This window comes from Harpia harpyja, chromosome 14 (assembly GCF_026419915.1).
Source record: "Harpia harpyja isolate bHarHar1 chromosome 14, bHarHar1 primary haplotype, whole genome shotgun sequence".
In the NCBI taxonomy this organism is placed as follows: Eukaryota; Metazoa; Chordata; class Aves; order Accipitriformes; family Accipitridae; genus Harpia; species Harpia harpyja.
The window spans coordinates 27,386,816-27,409,965 of NC_068953.1; the positions used below are offsets into that span (position 1 = coordinate 27,386,816).

The 23,150-nt window shown below is 38.0% G+C and overlaps 1 protein-coding gene across 3 annotated transcripts in view; it reads right to left on the reverse strand.

Annotated features, from left to right (window-relative positions):
* Positions 1-6,371: 6,371 nt before the first annotated feature.
* The window catches only part of GALK2 (galactokinase 2), a 50,219-nt gene continuing 33,440 nt past the window's right edge, over positions 6,372-23,150 (reverse strand). For all 3 annotated transcript variants that reach the window (XM_052808341.1, XM_052808342.1, XM_052808343.1), the window contains 3 exons: positions 22,808-23,018; positions 13,619-13,820; positions 6,372-6,849 (listed from right to left, as the gene is read on the reverse strand). In XM_052808341.1, coding sequence (XP_052664301.1) covers positions 6,642-6,849; positions 13,619-13,820; positions 22,808-23,018 — 621 coding nt within the window. In that variant the 3' untranslated portion in view covers positions 6,372-6,641. The remainder of the gene's footprint in view (positions 6,850-13,618; positions 13,821-22,807; positions 23,019-23,150) is intronic.

A 23,150-nucleotide genomic window follows, 5' to 3' on the forward strand; every position in this document is an offset into this window, starting at 1 on the left:
ACTTGAAAGAGCTTACAAAGTCACTGCCATTTTCTTAGCGATGGAACAGAAGTATAAAATGTGCACCAACATCTCAAGGCCCCTAACTCAAGTGTGCTGTAGTAGTTGATGTGCATTTCTTGGCATAGTTGTGCCCTCACTTTCAGAGGATCCGACCAGCTTTTTCTTGCTGAATGAGCACAGCTAAGACAGGGAGAAAGAAGGTCACCAAGAGCAGGTTGTGTGCAAGAGGCTGCTAGTTTAGTATTATACTAAGAAATGCCACAAATCATTACATTTTTCAGTCAATAAAATCTTATTTGTTTAACCATTTAATTTGTTTTACCAAAAATCAGCTTTGTGAAGGCAAACCCCTGAAATCTTGTAATCAAGAAAATTAAATTTTTTATGAATTTCAGACGACGATAAATTCTGGAGTTTTTCAACAACAATAGCAAGAGGCCTGTAAGTCTGTCTCTTGAAGCAGCTTACACTAGCCATGCTATTCCCTCTAGAGGAAGTATTGAAAATCATTTGCAACAGTGCCCCCCTCTCTCCCCATTGGCCATCATCAGGTTATAGATCTTCAGAAACAAAAGCTGCCCAGGCCTCCTCTCACTCTCTCAAATGGTATTCTGAAAAAATAAAAAAAATAAAAATCAAGGCTTTTGAAAGCTCATCATCTGTTCTGCTGCTGATATAGTTGGATTTGCTGTAGAAAGAATTGCACAGGAATTTAACTGGATTTATTCTTAGGGTCAAGGCCTGACCATAACTAACTTTAAAAACAGCACAATAGGTATTTTTTCCTTGATCTTTAACCCTTTGTCCCCAAATCTTTCTATTCATAGTTGCTATTTGGCTCTGATTAAGTTTATGACTCAACTGTGGAGCTTTAACTTTATCTTACAGAAGTTCTGTAAATCCTCGCTAGACTCTTTTGGTTCTGATTTTAGCTCCTGTTTTCTGTTAGACTTTTTAATTCAGCTATGAAAGTTAGAGCTTTATGTTTCTAACATAAAATTAGGTTCAGACCTTCATAAAAAGATTATTATTCATGAAGCTGCTATTGCTGCTTAAAAGCGGCTCACTGAATTTTTTCTCAAGGATAGGGTCTTCTGGTAAAACTGTTGTCTTAATTCTTCTCTAGACAGAAGCCTGGACAGGAAGGAAACAGTTAAAGGAGGTATGTTCACTGGGAGAAAGCCAATAGAACACTCTTCAGCATTTAACCAGAAAAATTTAATTCTGTTGATAATTGATCAATAGAAACACAACTAAAAAATCCTGCTCCAAGTCAGAACAGCTTAGCCAACAAAAATATATATAATTGTCACGAGGGACAGAGAAAAAACCAGAAAACATAGAACAACATGAATAAACCCTTCCATTATATGAAATCTGGCAAAAAATAAGGCCTTTAATAATCCTCGGGAACTGCTGTAAGAGCTTCATACAAACCTGCTTCAGTGTCCCTTGAAAAATTAATTTGGATTTAAAAAAAAAGCACACAACAACCCACACATCTGGCTTGATCATTGGCTAATAGAACATATTTTTATTCCCACCCCAAATCACACACAGCTTGTCTGGAAAGAAGACAGCTGCTTGGGCACTAGTGTGTTTCAGTTTGAAGTACATCTAATCTTTATTGAGTTATTTGAGCCTTGTGTGCCAAGTGTAGAAAGGCATGCTTTTGTGGGGAGAGGATTTTTTTTTTTTCTCCTTTTAATATTAATGTGTAATTTTGGCCAACAAAGTAGTGCTTAGGAGACAATAGCAATTCTCTAAATGCATTAGACTTAAAATCCAATAAATATACCAAATGCTTTTGTGTAAATCCTCACCCAGTTTGTTACTTCTGCAGGAACCACTGCTGTTGGAAATCAATCTCAAACGTTTTATTGGTCAATTAAGCCTGAAAGCTCCTTAGTGTCTTCTCATCTGATTAGCTTCAACATTTTTTACTCCTCTGCAGATTTTCCATTCGTAAGTCTTACACATATGATGAATTTGGCGTGAGTGCCTTAACTACAAGTGAGATTTTGGGCACATCAGTTTTATGTGCTAACTCTCACTAGATGTTATCCTATTGAGGGAACTGTTTGCTAGGGAGTATGGGCTGGGGTAAATCCACATTCTGCTGAACTCAGCAACCAAATCTGCAGAGTCTTCAGGGGCTCCAGAAAACATTCATCTACAGGTTTTACCGGTAAAACAATTGTTGCCGACCTGAAGAAAAAAAATCTGCCCAGGAAGCAGCAGTTCCCGATATATCAATTACAGTTTGGTCCTACTGCCTTAGTTAGACTGAGTATTGCAGTCCCGCCGAAGCATGAGACATGACAGAGGTTAGGTACTATCCACCATCAGTAGGTACTAGGAGATTCTGTCTCCTAGTAAATATGGTGCTGTTATCCGAGGCTGTGATGTGGTATCTTGCAGGATCTTGTAGTTAATTACTTTTGACACAATTCCAAAAGCAGAGGGTAGAGTGTAAGAGATAAGATCAAGAACAGAATTAATCTTTTGTCTCTATTTTATGGGATATTGAATCTCAGAAGAGCATTCAATGAAAAGCTGGCTAAACTGAAGAGCTGAGGTAATACAGATGTGACCGCAATATTGCTTGGCAGCGCTTTCTCTGCCAATCCCATGTGCACTGGGAAAATCTGTCAAACAAGGCTATATCACAGGGAGCAATTTTTAGGTACATTTTTACGTTCCTCATTGTACTCCTTTCTGCACTGTGAACTAGTCTCTTACCAATACCCAGCCTTCCATCTCAAAATTAGCATTTAAGATAAAATTTAACATGCTGCAGGATTCACAGGTTTTGTGATGTTAAGCCTTACCAGTCTGGTTTTCATGCTATTGTTACTTTGCAGTATAAGTCCTTTTATAGAGTTCGTTCTTCTTGACGAAGCATATAATGACAAGAATCAGAAAGTACTACTTCAATCCTGCCCGTAACAACTATGATTTGCAAAGCAATTTTTTTTAGAACAAGATAGCTCTTGTGAATGTTGTTCTGGGTGTATCTTTAACTATATCTGATTGGGATTTAGCACACAAATAAACATTGTAGTTAGCTGAAAATATAAATCTTTCACTTGACTGAAACTGCAGCACTGCAGTTGCTCCAACATATCAAGATGTTATTAAAGAGACACATGGACTCAGAGGAATTTCAGAAGGATTATACTGAGTAAGTACACAGCAGTTACTAAAATAAAAGTTGGCATTCACATCATATTGACTAGAAACCAATATTTCTGAAGATGTTATGTAAGTAATTACTATATACTAGGTTGCCATATGTACGTCTGTGTGTGTATGTGTGCTGTGTCCAAGAGAGCAAATGTCAAATACGCAGTCATGATCCCCTCCCATCAACTGAACGGTAAAATTAGTCTCATTGTATTTCGGCGTGTGAGCGTGTTCCTACATACAAGATACACAGTCAGCAAGTAACAGTGATGAAGATGTACATGTCAATGGGATTAAGATAATACAGAGTATTAATATGGCATCAGGCAATGTTGCTGCACTTAGATGTCTAACAGCATCTCCGTTCCAAATCCTTTTTGGAAAGGTTTAGAACCCATTTACTGCACAGTAAGATTAAACTCATGATTGAATGAATTACAGTCAGACATTATAATACGGTAAAATCACACTCCACTGATAATCATAGCTTGTGCTAACAGGATGCATCACCTCTGCATGTATTCTGACATTTAATTCTGTTAGTTTTCCAAATATATACACACACACACATGCACCCCCCCCCCCCCCGATTAGCATTATTTTAGCTACAGAAGAGATTTTGAAAAGATAGTCAGAAAATGCTATTGAAAATACAGATCTGGAAAGACTTGCTTAGGAAATGGGCTTAGGAGTTGCTGCTTTATACACAGAAATTTTCATCCAAACCAAAATCTTCTTGCTTTATTGTTAGAAATACTACTAATACCCTTGCTGCTTACCTTACACATCGTTGGTATATCATTCTCATGCTCCAATTATCAGGGGTTTTTACCATTACGTAGAAAAATGTCTTCAAAGGTTTAAAAAGCAAACAAAAACCCCAAAACACAGATTTATTCAATTATTTTTTAAAAAGAAACTTTTACTTCCTATTGGTAGTCACTAAATAAAAATGCCTCAGTACCATTTTTATGTATATAGTTTGAGTACTGTAGGTCTTTCAATGAAAGTTATATCCCAATTTTATTTGCAGATTTCAGCAAAAGTATGGGAAAGACATTGAAGCAATAAAAAAGGAAAAAAATTAATCAGAAGTTTAGAATGTTTGGGTTTATCCTTTTATACTGTGCCAGTTTTCTGTTTTCCTTTTCTTTGTTTATGAGAATATCATTTATAAAATTCATTGACAGAAAAATTTTGAAATGTACTGCAGCCCAAAAACTTGCCTGCATATTTTTGGTAAGATTCCATGATTTTGTGTGTCATGCTCAACTTAAAGAGGAGGAGGAGGAGAAAAAAAACCCCTAATATATCTTTATTCTGCTCATACACTGATTAGTGCTTCCATGAATCCAGCTGAACTAAAGTTCAATACAGATATATTAATGAAAGGATTGGTATGTACTGTGTTGTACTACATTTTTATGACAAGGTAAGAAACAGGAACTTGCTGAATTAAACTGAGGATTGTATTTAATAAGGCAGTTGGTAACAAAGCCATGGCATTATTTTCTTTAAAATCTCTAGGGTTATCCCGGAGATTCTTGAAGATACTTATGTACTGTTGTTTGATTTTTGGAGTCCTATGTTTACAGGTTTACTTGAATGTACAGCGTATCTGCTGCACATTACAAATGGGTTACAAGATATTCAGTTTTCATAGATAATAATAGTGACTGTTTTGAGATTAAACCTTTCTATAATTCTGCCTCTTGTTCTTAACTGTCTCCCTTATCCCTTGCTTTCCCCTTCTCAAATGCATCCTTTTAACTGTCCTCCCTCTAAATCCTGTCTCTTCATCTCTCCCCATCCTGCCCAGACCCCATCCTTTTCCTCTCTTCAGTACTTGATTTGCTTCATCCACAGCACCCTCTGTTCCACTCTTCTGTTTTCTGACAACCAGGAAATCTTCTCTAGTGATAGTATTACCATTGTATGTCCCCTCTGAGGTTCCTGAAAAGATCTGGCAGTTTGTGTTGGCTGTTGTTCATCTGCTCTGTTCAAATTTGGCAGAGTCCTCTCACAGAATTAGTAGCCTCTAAGAATTTGGGTTTGGCCTGAATTAACATGGGCAATGTACAGAGGATCTCTTCTGAGAGATCTCTAATTTGACGCAGACTTCTGGACATTAACTTGTGCTTGGTGTCACAAAAATGTGCACAGGGACAAATCTTGCTACGTCTTTTATGGCTGCAAGGGTTATGACACTAGCAAAACTTCTCTTGAGTTTTCATTGTAGTTATCAGAGAAGTGGAGTCTGCGTGCAGTGAGAGGGAGGGCACAGGAACCTAATTTTCTGCTCAGAAGCAAGGTTAGGATATCTTTGGGGTATCTTGATGTATGGTCACCTTTCTGCAATCACAATCATTTCTCCTACTGAGGAGATGGGTTATGAATTGCGGATGCTGTAACTTCCAATGCACTGCAGTTACAACTTAAGATTATTAGGAGTGTAAAGTGGGAGCGAGATAGGAGTTTGTCAATAATACATCAATGACATTTACTCTTGGTCTTACCTATTTACTTTTGCTTAGTACAACTGAATTATCTCCCTAATTATTCCTTATAGATTTTCATTGCTTTTTTACATGATCAATGAATTATATTTAATCCTTTGTAATAGTTTTGTATAAAAATGCAAATGTTCTACCTTGTAGAAGCACAGCTAGGATTCAACAATTAGAATATGGTGTTTGGATAACTCAAAACCAAACTTTGCTTCACTATTTGTTCATTCGCTCAGGGGAGTATGTTGTCATATTCTACAGCTCACAGATAGCATTCATTTTTGTTGAAACTTTCAGAACAAGTCAACCTTACACAAAGATACATAAGAAACATAGCTAGAAGGAAAGTTTTCCTGCTTAACATAATGTATTCCTAATGTTTTACTTGGTCTGCAGGTGCTCCTCCAGTATTATCATTAATTACAACAGTAATAATCCTATTTGAGGAGAGTATAAAACTTCTCATGTTTAGCAAGGTCCTTCCAATTTTTTGAATGCTTCAGTTTAATATTCCATTTTTACAGGACACTAAACAAAAGAATATTCAGCACCCAAAGAGAATAAGCACTGAACAGCCCTGCAAACATTGCAAGGTTCCTACCCTACAATGAAATAGCTCATTGCTCCACCTGGTCTTACTTCTATGATAGTAAATGGAATAGAAGAGAGATCCACTTTAACAAAGTATCATCTTTATTTCAATTTCAGTTTTCCTTGTCAATAGGTTTTTGTAAATCAATGTTTATACTGAAAGATATTTTTAGTATGGAAAAAAAAGACTTTATAATGGCAGAGTTTTCTTTTAATTGCTTCTTTAGAGATATATTTTGATAACAGCAACTGCTCATTACAATAAAAAACAGAAAAGGCATTCATTTTCTGTGGCATGGGAAGTACTGCCAGTTCTAAATGTCCTACATAGTTTCTGTAAAATTTTTACGTTCTTTAGGCCTCAACAAAAACCAAAGCTCCTCTTCCAGGTTTGGTAGCAAACAGACTATTATTCTCCAATGCTAACCTTTGGACATCGGTTTGGTAATAAGCTTTTCTTACATTTTTTATGAAAGTGTTCAGCTTGTCAGTAGGCACCATTGACACAGTGCAGCCACCCCATCCAGCTCCAGTCAGACGTGACCCGATGGCCCCAAATTGCCTAAAATAAAATAACAGGAAAAAATCATGTAAAATAAACCAAAAAGGGGTAATTTGTCATATATAAAATTCCTATAGAAAACTAGTGAGTACTTAAAACACATGGATGTCATCTGATTTTTCTGAAGTTCACTTGGATGTATGCGACATTACAGCAATTTGCAGTTATCATTTTGGACAAAGCCCCCCCCCCCCCGCTGATGCTTTAAACTGCAATATAGTAATTTCTGTCAATTCCAAAACTCACTCTCTTTCATAATGCTTCAGCATCAGCTGTTTTAAGGATCACAGCACAGCTGAGATGAAGAAAGCAGGAGGAAAGGAATTGTGTTAGCAACATTCATAAGACATCAGAAGTGAAAACAGAAATACATGACAAAAATAACAAAAGAGGGTTCATAAACTAATTGCACAGGATGTAGGCATGCAAGCCATTTTCTAATGTGGCAAAGACAAATAGCTCTATTCTTCCAGGACAGATCTAAAACATGCTGAAGATTCACAGGCTTCTGCAGGGCTGCTGAGTGTGCCAGTCAAGAAAAGGAGAGTTTGGAAACTCTTAAAAAGTCATACAGAGTCATTGCACTCAAACATCTGTTTATGCTGAATGGACAGAGTTGGGTATCTTTCTTTAGAGGAACCTCATGAATTTAACAGACTTACAGCAGTAGAGGTAAAATAAGAATTTAGTCCCAAAAGAAAAAAATGCTCTTAATAATAAGGAGGGTGAATAGAAAGAACAATGACAAATAAATGACATCCAAAATATAAACCATTCCCAGCCTCAAGATACTGGCCTGCTAGAAATGTCCTACAGCAAATCCCATGCCAGTACTCTGCAAGATTCAGACTCCACCTCATTAGAATTTAGTGGAATTATTTTCATTAGTTTGCTTACCTGTGTTGCTGATATTTACTTAGATTCAGAAGAAGTAGGAAAATACCGTGTAATAAATTTCTTTGGGGCTTTTCTAACCTAGTCAGAACAGGATGTTTAGAAAACTCATTTGAAATCTTATTCTCATGAGAGATCTAATCTGATTTGCAAACAAATACTTTTGATACGTTTCCAATAGGCATGCATGGAGAGATTTACCAGTCCTAGTATGTGTTTGCAGGAGAGACAGCATCATGTGAATAACACTGGAAAATGACAGCTCATTCTGAGTAGGCTGTGGTAGTTTTTCATATGTGCATTTTATGTTAAATGAATCTGGTGTACTGCTGGGTTAGCAGAGGTTTAGGTCATATTTCAAGCAAGTACTTACATATGTATTTGATTCTAAACACACATCTCTTCTTGAACAGAAACACTTTCTTCAGCGTGTCTGTGTGGTGCCACCCTTCATATTGACTTGATTTTATGATAATTCTTTATTTCCTGTTGGTGTTTTATTTTATTTATTCCTATTATTATTCCTGTAAGCCACTCATTCTCTGATGCAATTTTTGTAGTTTCTGGTCCATGGAGCAACCTCCTAAAATGAGCAGGATCCAATCCATTCTCAATTGCAATCAATAGGGAAATTCCCATCGACTTTATAAGGCCCAATACTTTTTTCAGCGTCTGCTAAATCAACTGTCTGTACTCATTTGGTCTGTTACCTCAGTCAGAACTTTGCATTTCAGATGGTGTCTGGCTTTTATTTTGGTACGCAACTGAAATCCCTTCAGAATTGTTCTGAACCTTTTATTGATTTCATAATTCTCTGTGGTCATGCTCATGCCTCATTTTTACTGAGTCATTTTAAAATACTTAGTTGAAATAAAGCATAATGTAGACAGAAAATATGCCTGTTTCAGAGCTGAAGTCACTGTGTTTCAAAATACTGTGGCTAACAGTTTCAAATGTGGTGATATGATTAGACACTTGGGGCTTAATGCTAAGGAACTTGGCATTTTGATGGGCAGTGCTGTAACATCTGGAAACTAGGTACCTGATATTCCATGAATTCAGAAGTGAGCACCTAATTCCGCATCTACTAGAGATGCGGTACATGAGAGGTATCTAGATCAAACATGAGAAAGTTAACTTTGGAACAGGTCTGAAACTGCCTTTTTCAAGTCCTAATCCATTCAGTCCTAAGCTAGACTCCTCTGGTAAAGTGTGATTCATAGCCAGACACTCTCTTCTTGTGCACTGGCACCTGAATCATGCATTTATGAAGAGGCGTATGAACAGACAATAATCTTGTGGAGGGAGCGCTCACCCACACAGTGGGCAACATGGATTTAACATGCACGAAAGTACCCTGTGCACCGCCTGGGCTACGTTGCAGCCATGAGGACAAGTAATAGAGGGAGAGACAGAGCACACAAGAGAGAGAACGTATCTGTAGTCCAGTGTTGGGGGCACTTGGCTCCCAGTCCCAGGTTCTGGCCTTTGCTTCTTGAAGAGTTTATGTATCCTGTTCCAGTATTCACTGGATAAAAAGATAATTATCTTATGAGGAAGGCTATGTGTGTAAATGAGAATAAAAACATGAGTACTTCAGCAGAGAAAAGAAGAATAAAAATAGAAGTCCCATAGGCTGCTGTATGGAAGCAATAGGTAAGACATTGCAGTACCTCATTTTAAAAATAACTGTGCTGTAAGAGGTGATAAAATCACAGCAATATTGTTAATTCCAAATACTCAAAATTATGAACTAGCTGCTCAGAAAGCATGGAGTTAACATGATGAGATTTAAATATATAAGTGGGGGAGGGGAGGATATTATTCTGTTTTGTAGCTTGGTGTGCATTTGAATAGCATCTTTAAGCTTTTCTGGCTCTGGAGGAGCTGCAAACTTCTTTTTGTAGGGTAGTTTTCTGTTTGTTTTGTTGAATTTTCAAATTGTGCCATGACTCCAGGCTTTGCAGCCTTAAGAAAATCATCAGTGGTAGGAGTTTTGATAAAATGCAGAGTTGTCTTGGCTACCATAATGCGCTTGGATCTAATGTAAAAAACGTATCTCTTAAAAGTGATCACAGAGGATTCAGCTATCTTCAACTGTAAGGGACATGGCTGGTAACACAAAAATTATCAGGTTTTATACCATGGAAAGATGGAGAATAAGAGAATGAAAGAAAATTATTTACAACACTCAAGGATTCTGAGAGATTCTCAAAAGTACCCAATGAATTCAGGAGCTCAGATCCAATTTTTTGTTCCTTAATTGTTCAGTAAATCTTCTGTGTTACTTAATTTAAAAGGTAACTTTTAACAGGTAAAATAGCTACTAACAGCATGAGATGGGTTAGAGAAAGTACAAGTCTTCTGTCTTTGCAAAAATAAAAAAAAAACAACTGACCAGCTAGTGGTTACAGTTTTCAGCACTACAAACCACAGCAAGTATGGATCCCTTTCTTTCTTGGCAGCGGTTGTACAGTAAAACATAAAGATCGAGGCAAAACAGAAAACATCTGGATATGCAGATTATTCTTCACAGTTTAAACCTTGTAAGGAGAGAGCAGCGGTAGACTCGGGCAATTCTGTGGAATGTATTTTTGGAAAGGCTTTTTAAAGTTACAGGGCAGCTGTATATCATTGTAAGTAAAGAATGTAATTTATGTAGTTCCTGGCCATTTCTACAATCACATCAGCCAAGTTTTCCTAGAGTGACTAGTGATTTTATGTCCCTTAGTTTTTTAATGAACAACTTGAGAAGACTTAAGACGTTTTTCCAATCGTTTCCAAAAATTGATGCTGGCTTAAGCTGCATTCATCTAGAATGGCTATAAGCTTTTATAAATCTAATCACAGAATCAGAAAGACATTAAAGAATATCAAACTTCTAAAGAAGAAAGACACTTTTCTTAGGAAATACTCTTGATGGGACAACACAGTAAAGAATAGTGAACAAATAATTTACTTGTTTCTGTGCAATGACTGAAATATGAAAACCCCAGATTAAATAATTTTAATATACCGATTTGAAATCGCTTCACACGAATGACACTCCACTGTGGTGCTTAGCTATGCTCATCATACTAGTTGTGGGCTCTTCTGCTGTAAGTTAGAAATCTGAAGTAACATGGGCACACACATCACTTTTTTCCTTCGCTATTTATATTTTGGTCCCTGGAACTGAAATGCTGTGATTAATCTTAATTTAATTTAGTAAAATCCTAACTGCATACTCCTTTCCTTTGGGTTCTGTGGCTGTGTCTGTGCTACTGCCTGCAAGTCAGTGTCACGATACCCAAGCTAGCTCAGAGAGCAGCAGCTGTCTAGCCATGAAAGCACAGTGCTCAGCATAAATGAGAAACAGAATTTCCATCCCCACGCTGAGCTTCATGCTGCAATAGACTTGCTAGCATCCATGCTAGGTTATTTAAATGTAGCACAGGTAACTCCACGCTGTAGTGCAGATCTTACCAGTTTATACCTACTTGTTTTCCCCTACTTGAAACAGGAGAGTTTTCTCCCAGCACTTCTGAAAACAGGCCCTATCAGTATGATTCAAGCTGGATACCCTAAGTGAAGACACTTAAAATGGCTAGTCACTTTTGCAAAGTTCAGTCATCAGATGCTATTGACTGAGGCATCAACACTGGGTAGTTACTGTACCTAAAAGTAAAGCAGATGTTAAGTTTTAAGGCTTTTCCTCTGTCAGTGGTGTCACAGAACAGGCAGTCCTGATACCTCGCACTGGATCAAGACTCTGTAGCCCAAGATTTTTGATAATTCACTAGAGCATAGTTTCTGTCTTCAGCTGACTTTGGAGTCAGTTCTCCCTTGTCACACACAGATCAGCAGTTCCCTTTGAGCAGCTGGGATAACCATGGTGAAATTGCCCCGCTAAGTGACTGTCATAGCTTATTCTATTACGTGATCATTACGTGATACAATAAACTGAACATAGCCTGTGAGTTAAGTACTGGATTGACTTCCAAGAGAAGGAACAAAAATTGTATTGCCAAATTACTATCAGACTGTCCAATGGCTCTCAGGGCTTCTCTGTGTTTTATCACAAAACAGCATGTGTATCCCATATGCAAAATAATCTGTGAATGTCCAAAAGTCTTCTGTTCAGTTTTTAAGTTTGTAGTTTTCTGGCTTAGAGGCCATTCCATCTCGTCTGCAAAAGAAATCAGACTATCCTAAATAATCAGCTGTATCATACTCTATCAATTTACAAACCTGGTACATGGGTATTACAACTTACAAAATCTGGATGAGTATAGAAGTAAGAAAGCATATGGCAAATTGCATGTTTGTAAAATTTGTATTTTCATTATAAGCCAAACTGATTTCCTAGTTAAAAAAAAAAAAGCCAGTCGCTGGTAAAGAAATATTTTTGTAACTTTCATTTTTAGGTGGTAAGGTATTCATTTTTTTTACCTTCAAATTGAAACAGTTTCTGTTTTCTTTAAGACTGAAAGATATAGAGAGAGGATGGGATATTTGCTTCTAAAAGACAGTGAAACAACATTTCTTGACCTCAGGCCTGCAAACACTTACGGCACCCTACATTTCCCTTCTGGCAGGGCAGTAATGCTCTGGCTTAGGGCAGAGTTTCCCAAACTAAGCACACCCTTCTCCAAGGCAAAGTAGGAACCATAACAGATGAGGAGAAGTATGAAGGTGGCATCACCAGGAGCCATGATGAAGTGTATGAGGGAAGCAGCTGGGAGAAGGTGGCTGGGGCAGAGGCAGGGATGGAGTAGTGGTGGGAAAGCTCAGGTGGGCAGCTGTTTATTCCCCCAAGCCACTGTTAAAATGATCACCAACCACTGAATTTAGATCAATGTTAGCATAAAATGTCTGTCCCATGATTAAATGTACCAGAAAAATGGAAATTAAGAGGGACCGAAATGTGTACATCCTTTCATGCTGGTCCTGTACTATGGATGAAATACTATCTAGAATGTGAGTACTAAGTATTCATTTTTACTTTCTGTATTAACACATGGTTACACCAGATCTCATCATCTACTGCAGCAGAGTTATGAAAATAACAGCCTGCTACACACAGCAACCTGTGATTGATTTCCAGCTCACTTCATGCCGTTTCTCAAACTCTCTTTATTCTGGCTAGAGGATATGAAACTGGGGAGGAATAAAGGGAGAAGAGAAGGGACAAAATGACACTCAGGGAATGTGTTTTGGAGTTGAGAGGGCTTGTTTTATTGCGGCCAAACTGAGTTAGGGAACCCAGCTAAAAGACTGAATAATGTGGGGAAAGCTCAGACACACAACGCAGAGAGGAGAAGCAGAGTGTTAGCCAGTTAACACACTCATCTTTTAAATGGTGAAATGCTGTCCAACCTATCTGACACCCTAGACAACATACTTTTTTAACTGAAAAAAATGCAATAGCATTTCACAATATACCATTATGATTTCAAGGCAATCTAAGAGTGTAGAACAGCTTGCTTATGCCCTAGAACTCCCACGGCGCAGTTCTGAAATGGTTAAGAAATACACAAAAAGTAACAGAGTTCAACTAGAACTAAGATGATGTTTTAAGAAAACCAGTTATGACTTCTTCTACAACTTAAAAAAAAGATTAGCCAACAGTCTAACGTAACGCTTGTGATGATGAGTCAGTCCAAAAGCAAAGTCTGTAATAAAGCCATAAACTGCAGCTTTCATCTGAAAGTATTACACAGATGTCAGTAGGGAAACAATTGACCATGTAATGTCCCTGCAGGAGATTAATTTTGTAATAAGACACAAGAATACTTTCATTTTAAAATTGCAATAGCCAACGATGTCATATTTTCTCATCAATTCAAACAAAATTCTCAACAGGCGATTACTCTTCCTTGTGGTCAAAACTTACAGGCAGATGTCTACCAGCCGATCCAGTTCAGGACAGCTGCATTCATACATTTCCCTGCAGCTGATATAGCTCTGGTTCATTAATTCTCCCAGCAGCTGGATTGCATTGGCAGGTGCTTTGTTGCATATCTTCTTAAATTCCAGTACTCTGGCAGCTTCACTATACACATGCTTTGCACGCTGGTATAACTTAAAGGTGGAAACTAAACAAAATGAAAATATTAAGTACTACAGTTATCCATTAATATTCACTACAAAAGGAACATACAAAAACATAGTAGAATTACTTTTTTTTAGTAATTCATATTTTATATTAGAACTCTGTCTGCTAAAAGTCTTCTGCAAAAGCTCACCTACGTCTTCTTTAAAAGCCCTAATAAGATTGTACTTTGATGAACTAAATACTATGTACTTATTTTTTCCATGTTGATAACATCATGCACATGCTCTAGTTATTTGCTGTGTCACTGAACAGACCCAGTCTCTCCTTTTACTTTGCAGAGGCAAGCCATAAGTTCAAGAGTTAGCAGCGACATGCATTAGGGCATTAATCTAAAGCTTTCAGGTTTTCAAATACCAGCAAAACTGAGTCAGGAGAACACCAGAAAGGTACCCAGTGCCCTGCAGGCAGCCGTTGGCCAACACCTGCTGGCCCAGGGCATTGTGTGTGACTGCTGCAGGCCAAATCTGCATCAATTATGTAACTGTGTGGATGGACCTTTTCTTGAAAAAAACCACCACCAAACCACAAAAAAACCCCACTTTTTTTTTTTTTTAAACTGAGATTAACAAAAATGCTATTATCCATGTTTCCTGGTGCATAGGTAAGGAAGCCCTCTCAAGTATTTTCACAATGATGCAGGTTCACCCTGACTGTAAATAATACTAGATTAAAGGTACAGTGAAGAGCACAGGTGCTTTCAGTTTGATTTTCAGGGTTTATTTTTTGGTGTGTGTTACCAGCCAGAGTGTCAGTGCTGCCTGTGTGGATGTGAAGAGATGTCAAGCCCAGATGAGTCCTGCTTAGTATTGACCTACTAAGATCAAGAGCTAGTGCAAGGATTTTGGCTAAAATTTTTCTATTGTGCCATGAAAAAGCAGTTCATGTGGGAAGAGGGTGGGGGTGTGTGTGCCCAAACATGCATGGGCATCCGGGTAGAGACTTCCACCAAGCCCGAACAGTGGGGCATAAAAAGGAAGGGGATGGCTGCAGTTAAAGTCTCCTCAAGCTACTCCTATTTACAGGAGGGTTTGGCTTGCAGCTAGTATCTGAGAATTGATCTGCTGTTCCCAAGCTCACGTTGTAGTTCATTGTTTTACTCTCCCAGTATAGTTCTGTTTGCTTTAATACCATGGCTGCTATTGCGGAAGTACTGTTCACCAGAAGCATGTGTGACAATTTAATTTACGATTAAATTGGTTTACTTGAGCTGTTTGGGTGGTAAATATTAGGTAAGTGGAATTTATTCCCTATGTGGAGCACCTACTGCAGTATGTTTCCTTATTTCATCACAACTCAAGCACACTCTTGTTGGAGCACCTCAGAACATCCCCCATTTTCTTTCTATGTGTAAATTCTCCTTCAGAGCAAGGTCTCTCTCCTCATTTCACCTTCTCGTCCCTGTTGCTTTCTACAATGGCTGATGAAACACTCAAGTAGAGGTAAAAGGAGAAGAGAGACAAGCCCTGTATTCAAAACAGAACTCACTATCTGACCCAGACACATGGAGTTCCTACTTGCCTGTTTCATGGAAACAGCCAAGTTCTGGAACCACTTCTGATGATTTCAGCAATTCACATTTGCAAGTATATGCAGAAATCTTCCTTGAAAGACTGGAAATAAAATTGTGTCCAGTATTAAATCTGCCATATGTATACTCCAGATTGCAACCCTCACAGACGAGGACTTCATCAGCACCTGTATAATCCCTTTTTATTTCTCCAGAGTAAGTGTAAATCACAACTGTAAATGCTGAAAATGCATTGCTGAGAGAGACACAAGGAGTCTAAAATGATAGAGAAACATTGAACATAGCAGTGTTCTGCTACTGGTGATACTGCTTCTGGTGATATTTATTTTGTAATTCAATACAGCCTGCTACTGAGAAACCTTGTGTTGCTGTCTTTTGAACAGGCCTTCTGAATGCATTTCAAACTAGGACAGAAATGAGAAAATTGAGTGCCCCCAGAAACATCATCTTGAGAGTATCTCCCAGAAAGAGCATATTTTGGCTTCCCATTTAGAAGTGTGTTTTACCCCACTGTATTTTGTTGCTGCTCTAGTTACTTGCACTGTGTTTTGCAGAGCGATGCCTCAGTATTTTTGAATGTTAAAGAAAGGCAGCTTGGCCTATTTTTAAGGATCGTTTCTCTTTAAATATTCTTTTCTTATAAGCCATTGTTTTAGAGCAAGGAGATTTCTAAATGTGCATTCGTTTAGGGAATATCTAAAGTTGCGTGAGAGATTGCCATAGCTCACACTCTCTTGTAAATCACCATTGAACAGTAGTAACCCAAAGAATGAACTGAAAACATGTCTGGTTTCAATTGTAAGGCAACAGACTTGCCAAAGGCTGTGATTGATTCGGAGACCACCCTTTGGTAGAGCAATGCTCTACTGGCCAGATTACCTTAGAAATCTCTGGGGTTGTGTTGTGCTCGTCATGTTATGAGTTGGCAACCAGAATGGGTGCTCCAGCTACTGGCTGCCAGCCAAAAGATCTGAGCTGTGTCCTCAACAGCATTCATTTCCAGGAGACCCACTCTCTGTAGGGGAGAACTCACTACCTTGACACTGGCTTTCTCTTGATGCGAAAGCAATCCTTTCGGGCAGTTCCCAAGTGAGAAAGAGTGGCTGTACATTATTTTCAGACTCCTTTGTGGACTTTTAGCCAATTAGTATCGATTAAAGGCTGGTATCATTATGTTATCTATTGGTTGGTTACAGGCAGCATTTTATTTCAGAAAATTACGTTTGTGTTTAAAAATTTTTTTTTATAGTTTGCTTTTCCTCTCTGGCAGTGTATTGCTCAGGTAAAATTATCTTCAGGACAGCAAACACCTTTGTACTCTGTAAGTCCTATTCTAAAATAATGAAATGATTCCTGTATTTTTGGCTTTCAATACCAACTGCCTCTGGTAATAGAGAAACCCTCCTGTATCTCTTCTTTGAATAGGTAGTCCAACTAACCGTCTCTATATAATAAAAGATAGCAGAGCACGTGTGATATTTCCAAAAATTACATCTATACTGGAATCTCCTTGCTACATCACAGCCTGTATATTAGCTCTACATAAATAAAATCTGAATTAATAGGAAATGCCAAAGAGCTATGGAGGCTGTGATTTTACAAGAGTGCAGAAACTGATCAGAATCTGCATGCTTCACATAGCCACATTTTTTACAATTAGAAAGGATTGATTTCCTAAGCCACACTCTGTCACGGTTAAAAGAAACTAAACCAAAGTGCGCATGACTGATTAGTTTATATCTGAGCTAGGACTGGAGTGCTCTGAAAGAAGAAAAACTGAAGCCCTCAAAGTAAACCTTCCAGTGTTGCACAGGACTGGGTTATATGGTCTCACCCTCTGTTGTGCTCAAAGGAGAGCAAAAAAGCAGGGTGTGGGGAACTAATGCCAGATTCTTAAAAGCATGTGGATCCTTAAATCTATTTTAGTGTATGGAAATTAGGTACTTAATCTGACTGAAAATGTAAATATACTTTCCTAATCCAGTAAACTACAAAGATCTGGTTTCTCCCACTTAAATTTAGTTCCAAATTAGGCATATAGGTACCCTCAGCTCCATCTTCTGTCAGTGAAAAGGGCAGGTTAGGGAACCGTTTATACCACCTGAGACCCGGATTGCCCTGAGGTACCCATTTCTCTGGTGACTAGAGAGGAACCTAAAACCTCCGGTGCAATGACACTGGCTACCATGCTGACGTAAGAGCAATTGTCTAGGGGATTTCTAAAGTAATGTTTCTTCCATAAGGGGATCTGTGCAATATCCAGTTCAGGTGCTCTGCTTGTTCAAAATGACATAGCGCCATTTGGACTGATGGAGATTTGTATTGGCTGAGGACCTGTCTCTGACTATATTCATGCTCTCAAAAACTGTTCTTTGAAAATCACTACACATTTCCTCACTGCCACATTCTGCGTAGCTCACTGCCATGCAGGAATGAACTGTTTGATTTTAGACCTAGACACGCTCGCACAATTAGAATCTCAGGGTCTCTTTTGTCCCTTTCTGAAAAGACAGTATGGAGACTGATTTATTTTGCATGGTATCAGCTGCACACAGAAAAAGTTTCTTGTGGACTCAAGTGAGGGTGAGTGATACCTTTTATGGATTGCAACAGATACAGATCAGAAGAAATTAAAGTAAACCTGAAAAGTCAAAATGAGACCACAGAAAACTTTAAGGAGTACAAGGAATCCTGTACCCGGGTCTGCTCTTAGTGATATTTTGTCACTAAGTTTTTAACACATTTCACCTGTATTCAGCCTGCTATTGGAGCAGCTAATCCACATTCCAGGTCATAGCCTCACTAACTGTGTTTCTGAAGTTTCAAAGAGGACACAGTGAATCTTCTACAAGGAACCTCCTCCACTGTAGACTGCTTTGTATTACCAGTCCTTATCTATTTTTTAGAGAACATCAGCAACATTTGCTGACCCTTTGTAGATTCTCTGCACCCTAGCTTTGCTCCACTCCAGAGGATTTCTGTAATGTCATCCATGAACAGGTAGATTCGATTCACTTAGAAACCACCGAATGCCATTGAAAGAAATGGTGACATTTTCCAGTGCACTAATAGTTCACACTGCAGCAAGAACCTTCCAAGTTGTTACGACACAGCAGAAAAACATTCATGAAAGTTTGTCCAAAATCTATGTAAAATCTCTTAAAAACAAACAAAAATCCTGGGCTATTAGTCCCAAATAACTGTGGGTTAATTAAATATAACAGAAAAGTTTACTGTGGGTTTTCAACTGTATCGTCATATTTTTAATTTTAGCTTTACAAAACTTGTGCAAACCTGTCCACTCCATTTACAGGGATTTTTTTTCTTTATAATTAAACATTGTGGCTTCTCAGCAACTCATATTATTTGTTACAACTTCAACTCCAGCAGATTCCTTTGTTTAGAGGCTTCCTGTACAATTCTATCTGACCTTTAGCTAAAGACCAACCTCTTCAGGCTATATATTTTTTTCTAGTTACTTTGGCAGCTTCTTAAGATATGTTTCACTATAGATTAATGAGCTACACATGGCTGATGGGACTGTTAGAAATTTACAACAGGAAGAACTCACCGACGCGAAATCATGTAGGGGACAGTTTCTACCACCATTACTCATGTGGAATAGTACTCTTCTCTGTTAGGCATCCTGCTGATTGAACATGATGAGGGTGAAGGTTTCTGGCTCATAATGTATATAAGAAAATGCAGCCAGATGGCTTTAATTTGAGCCAGATTGTGAACCCCCTACTCAAAGTGGGGAACAGTTACTCTGCTGGGACTGCTCAAGTAACTGCAATGTGGCTTTCTGAAAATAAACCAGGGGACGAGTCACTGCTGGATTCAGTGACCCATTCAGCAGACACCTGCTTCAAGATTATGATAACTACTGGTTTAAAGTGATTTTTCCTCCAGAGGAATGCTAGCTTTAACAAGGCTTTTACAACTAACCTAAACCATTCAGTGCCTGTGCCTAACCTGTGGCACACCCCAAAGGCCTGCATCCTCCAGGTAGCTGTTATGGGATCTGCCCGGAGTGGCCACCTCTCTGGGGCTCATCCCAAGTAAACCATGTTTTTATGGAAGGGGATGGTACGTTCTCAAATTTTGCCATGACATGGATAAGACTGAGGCTGGAGTAGGCATGTGGACCCTCAAGCTGGGAAGTGCTCTTAGGTCTACCAGTTTGGAGGTAAGTTCTGTTCATGTAAGACAAGGGCAGTCTACTAATGCACATGACAAAGCTTTATGTATCCCAGAGCAGCCTGACATAGTATCTGAGAGTCCACCTCCATGCGCGCCTGTCTGTGCAAATGAAGTTGAAACTGTTCTTGCGCTGAGATCACCATTAATACAAATTACTTGACAGTGGGAATGAAAGGCTATTCAAGCACCTCTCATTGAAGCTACAACACAGATTTAGAATTCTCTTTCCAGGGGACAAATAGGACAGCAGTTAAACAGCCAAATCCACACAGCAAATGGATGCCTGCTCCTCCCATGGCGATTTCATCCCCAGGTTTAAATGTCAAAATTAGATTACAATTTTATACATGAAAAGGAAAAATGGGTTTAAAAATACCTCATTTAAGAAGGAAAAAAACATTTCCTGGTTAAAGGAATACACGGTTTTATAGGAGAATATCCTTTTGTGGTGAAGCCTATAAATACTTAATGTCCCACAATCACCACACACTAAATGTTCTGTGAAGCACTCAAGTCCAAGCCAAAATTATGGCATAGTGCACCTTAGAAAGTAGTAAATACTGTTTTTCTAGAGATCTTCGGAAGCCACAAGTGCAACCCATGTGTAAACATTTGCAAGGGAGATTTAAACTCAGGATTTTGAGTTGGCCAAGAAACAACTGCAAGAAGTTTAGAGAGGCTTTATGCACCATCTGTACTTCTCCAAACCTGGGGAGCAAGTGGGCTGTACCGTGGGGAACTGCAAAAATCCTTGAGTACTGGCCGATAAAAGGGATGCAAGTTGCTGTGTGCTTCCAGACTTGGCCTGGGACTTACTCAAAGCCTGTCCATACCATTTTTCTTTGGGATGTGGAGTTTTATCTGGTGAGCCTTATACACTTATAAAACTTTATGTAAGTATACACTACCATCACTGGAGAAATGGAGGAGTAAAGGAGGGGAAGCTAAACTTAAGGCTAAAATAATATTTACATAGCACTTTCATGTCCTTAATCATGAGATACAATGCCAGTACAAAACATTTGTAACTATCACTACAAATACAATAATACAAAAAATTAAAATGACTGACAATTTATATTCAGCCACAGAGAAAACTCTGAATCCAGTAAATGATCTAAATAGTAATTCTCATTCCAACCTAAATGATTCTATGATTCTATGAACTTCTGTCTACCAAGAAATGCCAGAACTTTATGGATGCTAGCAAGAGGATGAATGCATAAACTGTTGTTCACATTATTACTAGGGATGGTTTAGTACATGGTTTAGTGGGACTTGGCAGTGTTAGGTTTACGGTTGGACTCAATGATCTTAAAGGTCTTTTCCAACCTAAATGATTCTATGATTCTATGATTCTAAATGTTATGGTTCTTTTTTATGTTGAACAAAGAAGTTCAACAACATTCTGAAATTCCCTACAGACATTACTTATTTGTCGGTATGTTTTCTCTCACATGAAGAAGCCAGGCATTGTCATTAAAATATAGTGGGAAAGTAGAGGGGAAATAAGAAAAATATTTTTGTCAAACAGCCTCTGGTTTTCCAAAGGAACATAAAATGTAATTTGTTTAGTGTGTAACAAAAACAAACAGTGGATTTAGATTCCTTCTTTCTGTGCCTGTCTTGTTTCTCCTTTGCATATAGTTTTACAGAAATCTGTTATTTAATTTTATATTGTACATGCAAAGAGACTTTCAGCATAACCCATTTTAATTGGCCTTATCAAATGAAATCATGGTCATGCAAGTTTAAGAGATTCTGTTCAGCAAACATCTGCAAACGCTATTCAGAGCCACAGTATAAAATTTCCTCTGAGTTTCTTCTACAGCTTTTATGTTTAAATTTTTTATCCAGACTTTGGTTTTTGAAAAAAAATCAAAATAACCTGTATAAACAATTAAATTCTACAGAACTGTAGAATTTTGTTTTATAAACCAGGTGTAAGGAGTATGAACATCTGTAAGTTAATAGTCTTGTATTGCTTCAGGAAGGGGAGAGTAAGGGGACAGCATAAAAGATTTACAACCTTGTAGTTTCCCATGAAAATGTTGCAGAGTGCAGGTACATGGTTCAGTATATTCCTCAGGTACATACAGCACAGAGTTATCATAATTCTTTCTGGAGATAAAGAGCTGGATTAAGATACCATATTCCATCCTGGTGCCCTCTGGCAGTGTAATTAGACAATAAGATAGTTTCATATTCTCTGATACTACTGGGGCGTGAAACAGGTTATAGATTCAGGACCTAGTCCTTGGTCAATATATAAGGTGTACAATCATTCCAGATAAAAAGATTATTTAAATATAAGCATCAGTATACATAGATATCTCACTGATTTATATGCATCAAACATATCCATCCCTGAAAGCAGTCTTGGGAAGGACTGGCAAGGATGTAATTCAGCTACAAAACAGTAGAGATATTAAGGCTACAGAATGGAAACAAGGAAGTAAGGATTATTTTAAGTTCTTAAAGATTCTGATCTCAATTGGAAACCTGTTATGAATGCAAATTAATTATTTCATAAATGCTCTATTACTCAGTATTGTTAGCAACCCTACTATATGCATCCCAGATCCACTCCATGTGTGCCAATGCTCATGACTGCATGGTATAATCATAAGCAATAATACATGGGAAATATTTTAATAATAAATTGTTCACCTCCACCAACATTTTTCTAAAAGAAGTAAAAATATTGATAGTGACAGAAACTTCTTTCTCAGGAGAGACCTAGATAACTTGCTGCCCAGTGCATGTTTTATGAAGTGATCATGTATTTATCAATTAAAAAACAGCAACACAAGCTCCATCTATGCTGGTCTCTAACACCAGTTAAGGGAGAGCAAACAGGATTCATTTAAATGATGCTGTAACCATCCAAAACGTTTGGTTTTGTTAAGAGCTATTGCCAAAAAAGGAAGCCTAGTTTTGACTTTTCCCTAGAATAAAACCTGGGTTATTTAGAGATGACTCTCAAACAGCACAAGCTAATCTAAAATAGTAAGTGATCTGCTACTTCTACCATTTTAGAAACAGTCCAATCAAAATCAGTTTTGCTCTGTTTTAAGTTAGAAGTTAGAATGAAAATCGTGGTATCAATTCTCTCACTTGCCACCTAAGATTCTGGGGAAGTATTCTGCTAAGACTTCCACTTGCACTACTTGTAATACATAAACTTTTTATATAATACATTGTACACTAAACCCCACCATTTCATATATGCTTACCATCTTGCGTGTTTTGACTAAGGATCTGAGAGCGGAGCTCCTCCAGGCTAATTCCCAGGCATTTACAAATTTCCTCTGTGCTGTAAGGCTCAGGATGTAATACCTCCTCGACAATGGTCAGCATTTCCTCTAGGCTAACTCCTAGCTTGGTTTGTACATCATGGAGTCTCAACATTGTTTTCCAGTCCAATCCTTTTGACTTTGAGAGAAGCTAAAATGCAAAAAAATAAAATAGAAAATATTGTGCCTTCCTGTTTAAAACTACTTAATTGTCCATAAACACCTTTAAGACCCATTTGCTCTTTTCACTTCTTAATTGGGAACCATCAGAAGCTACCTTCTA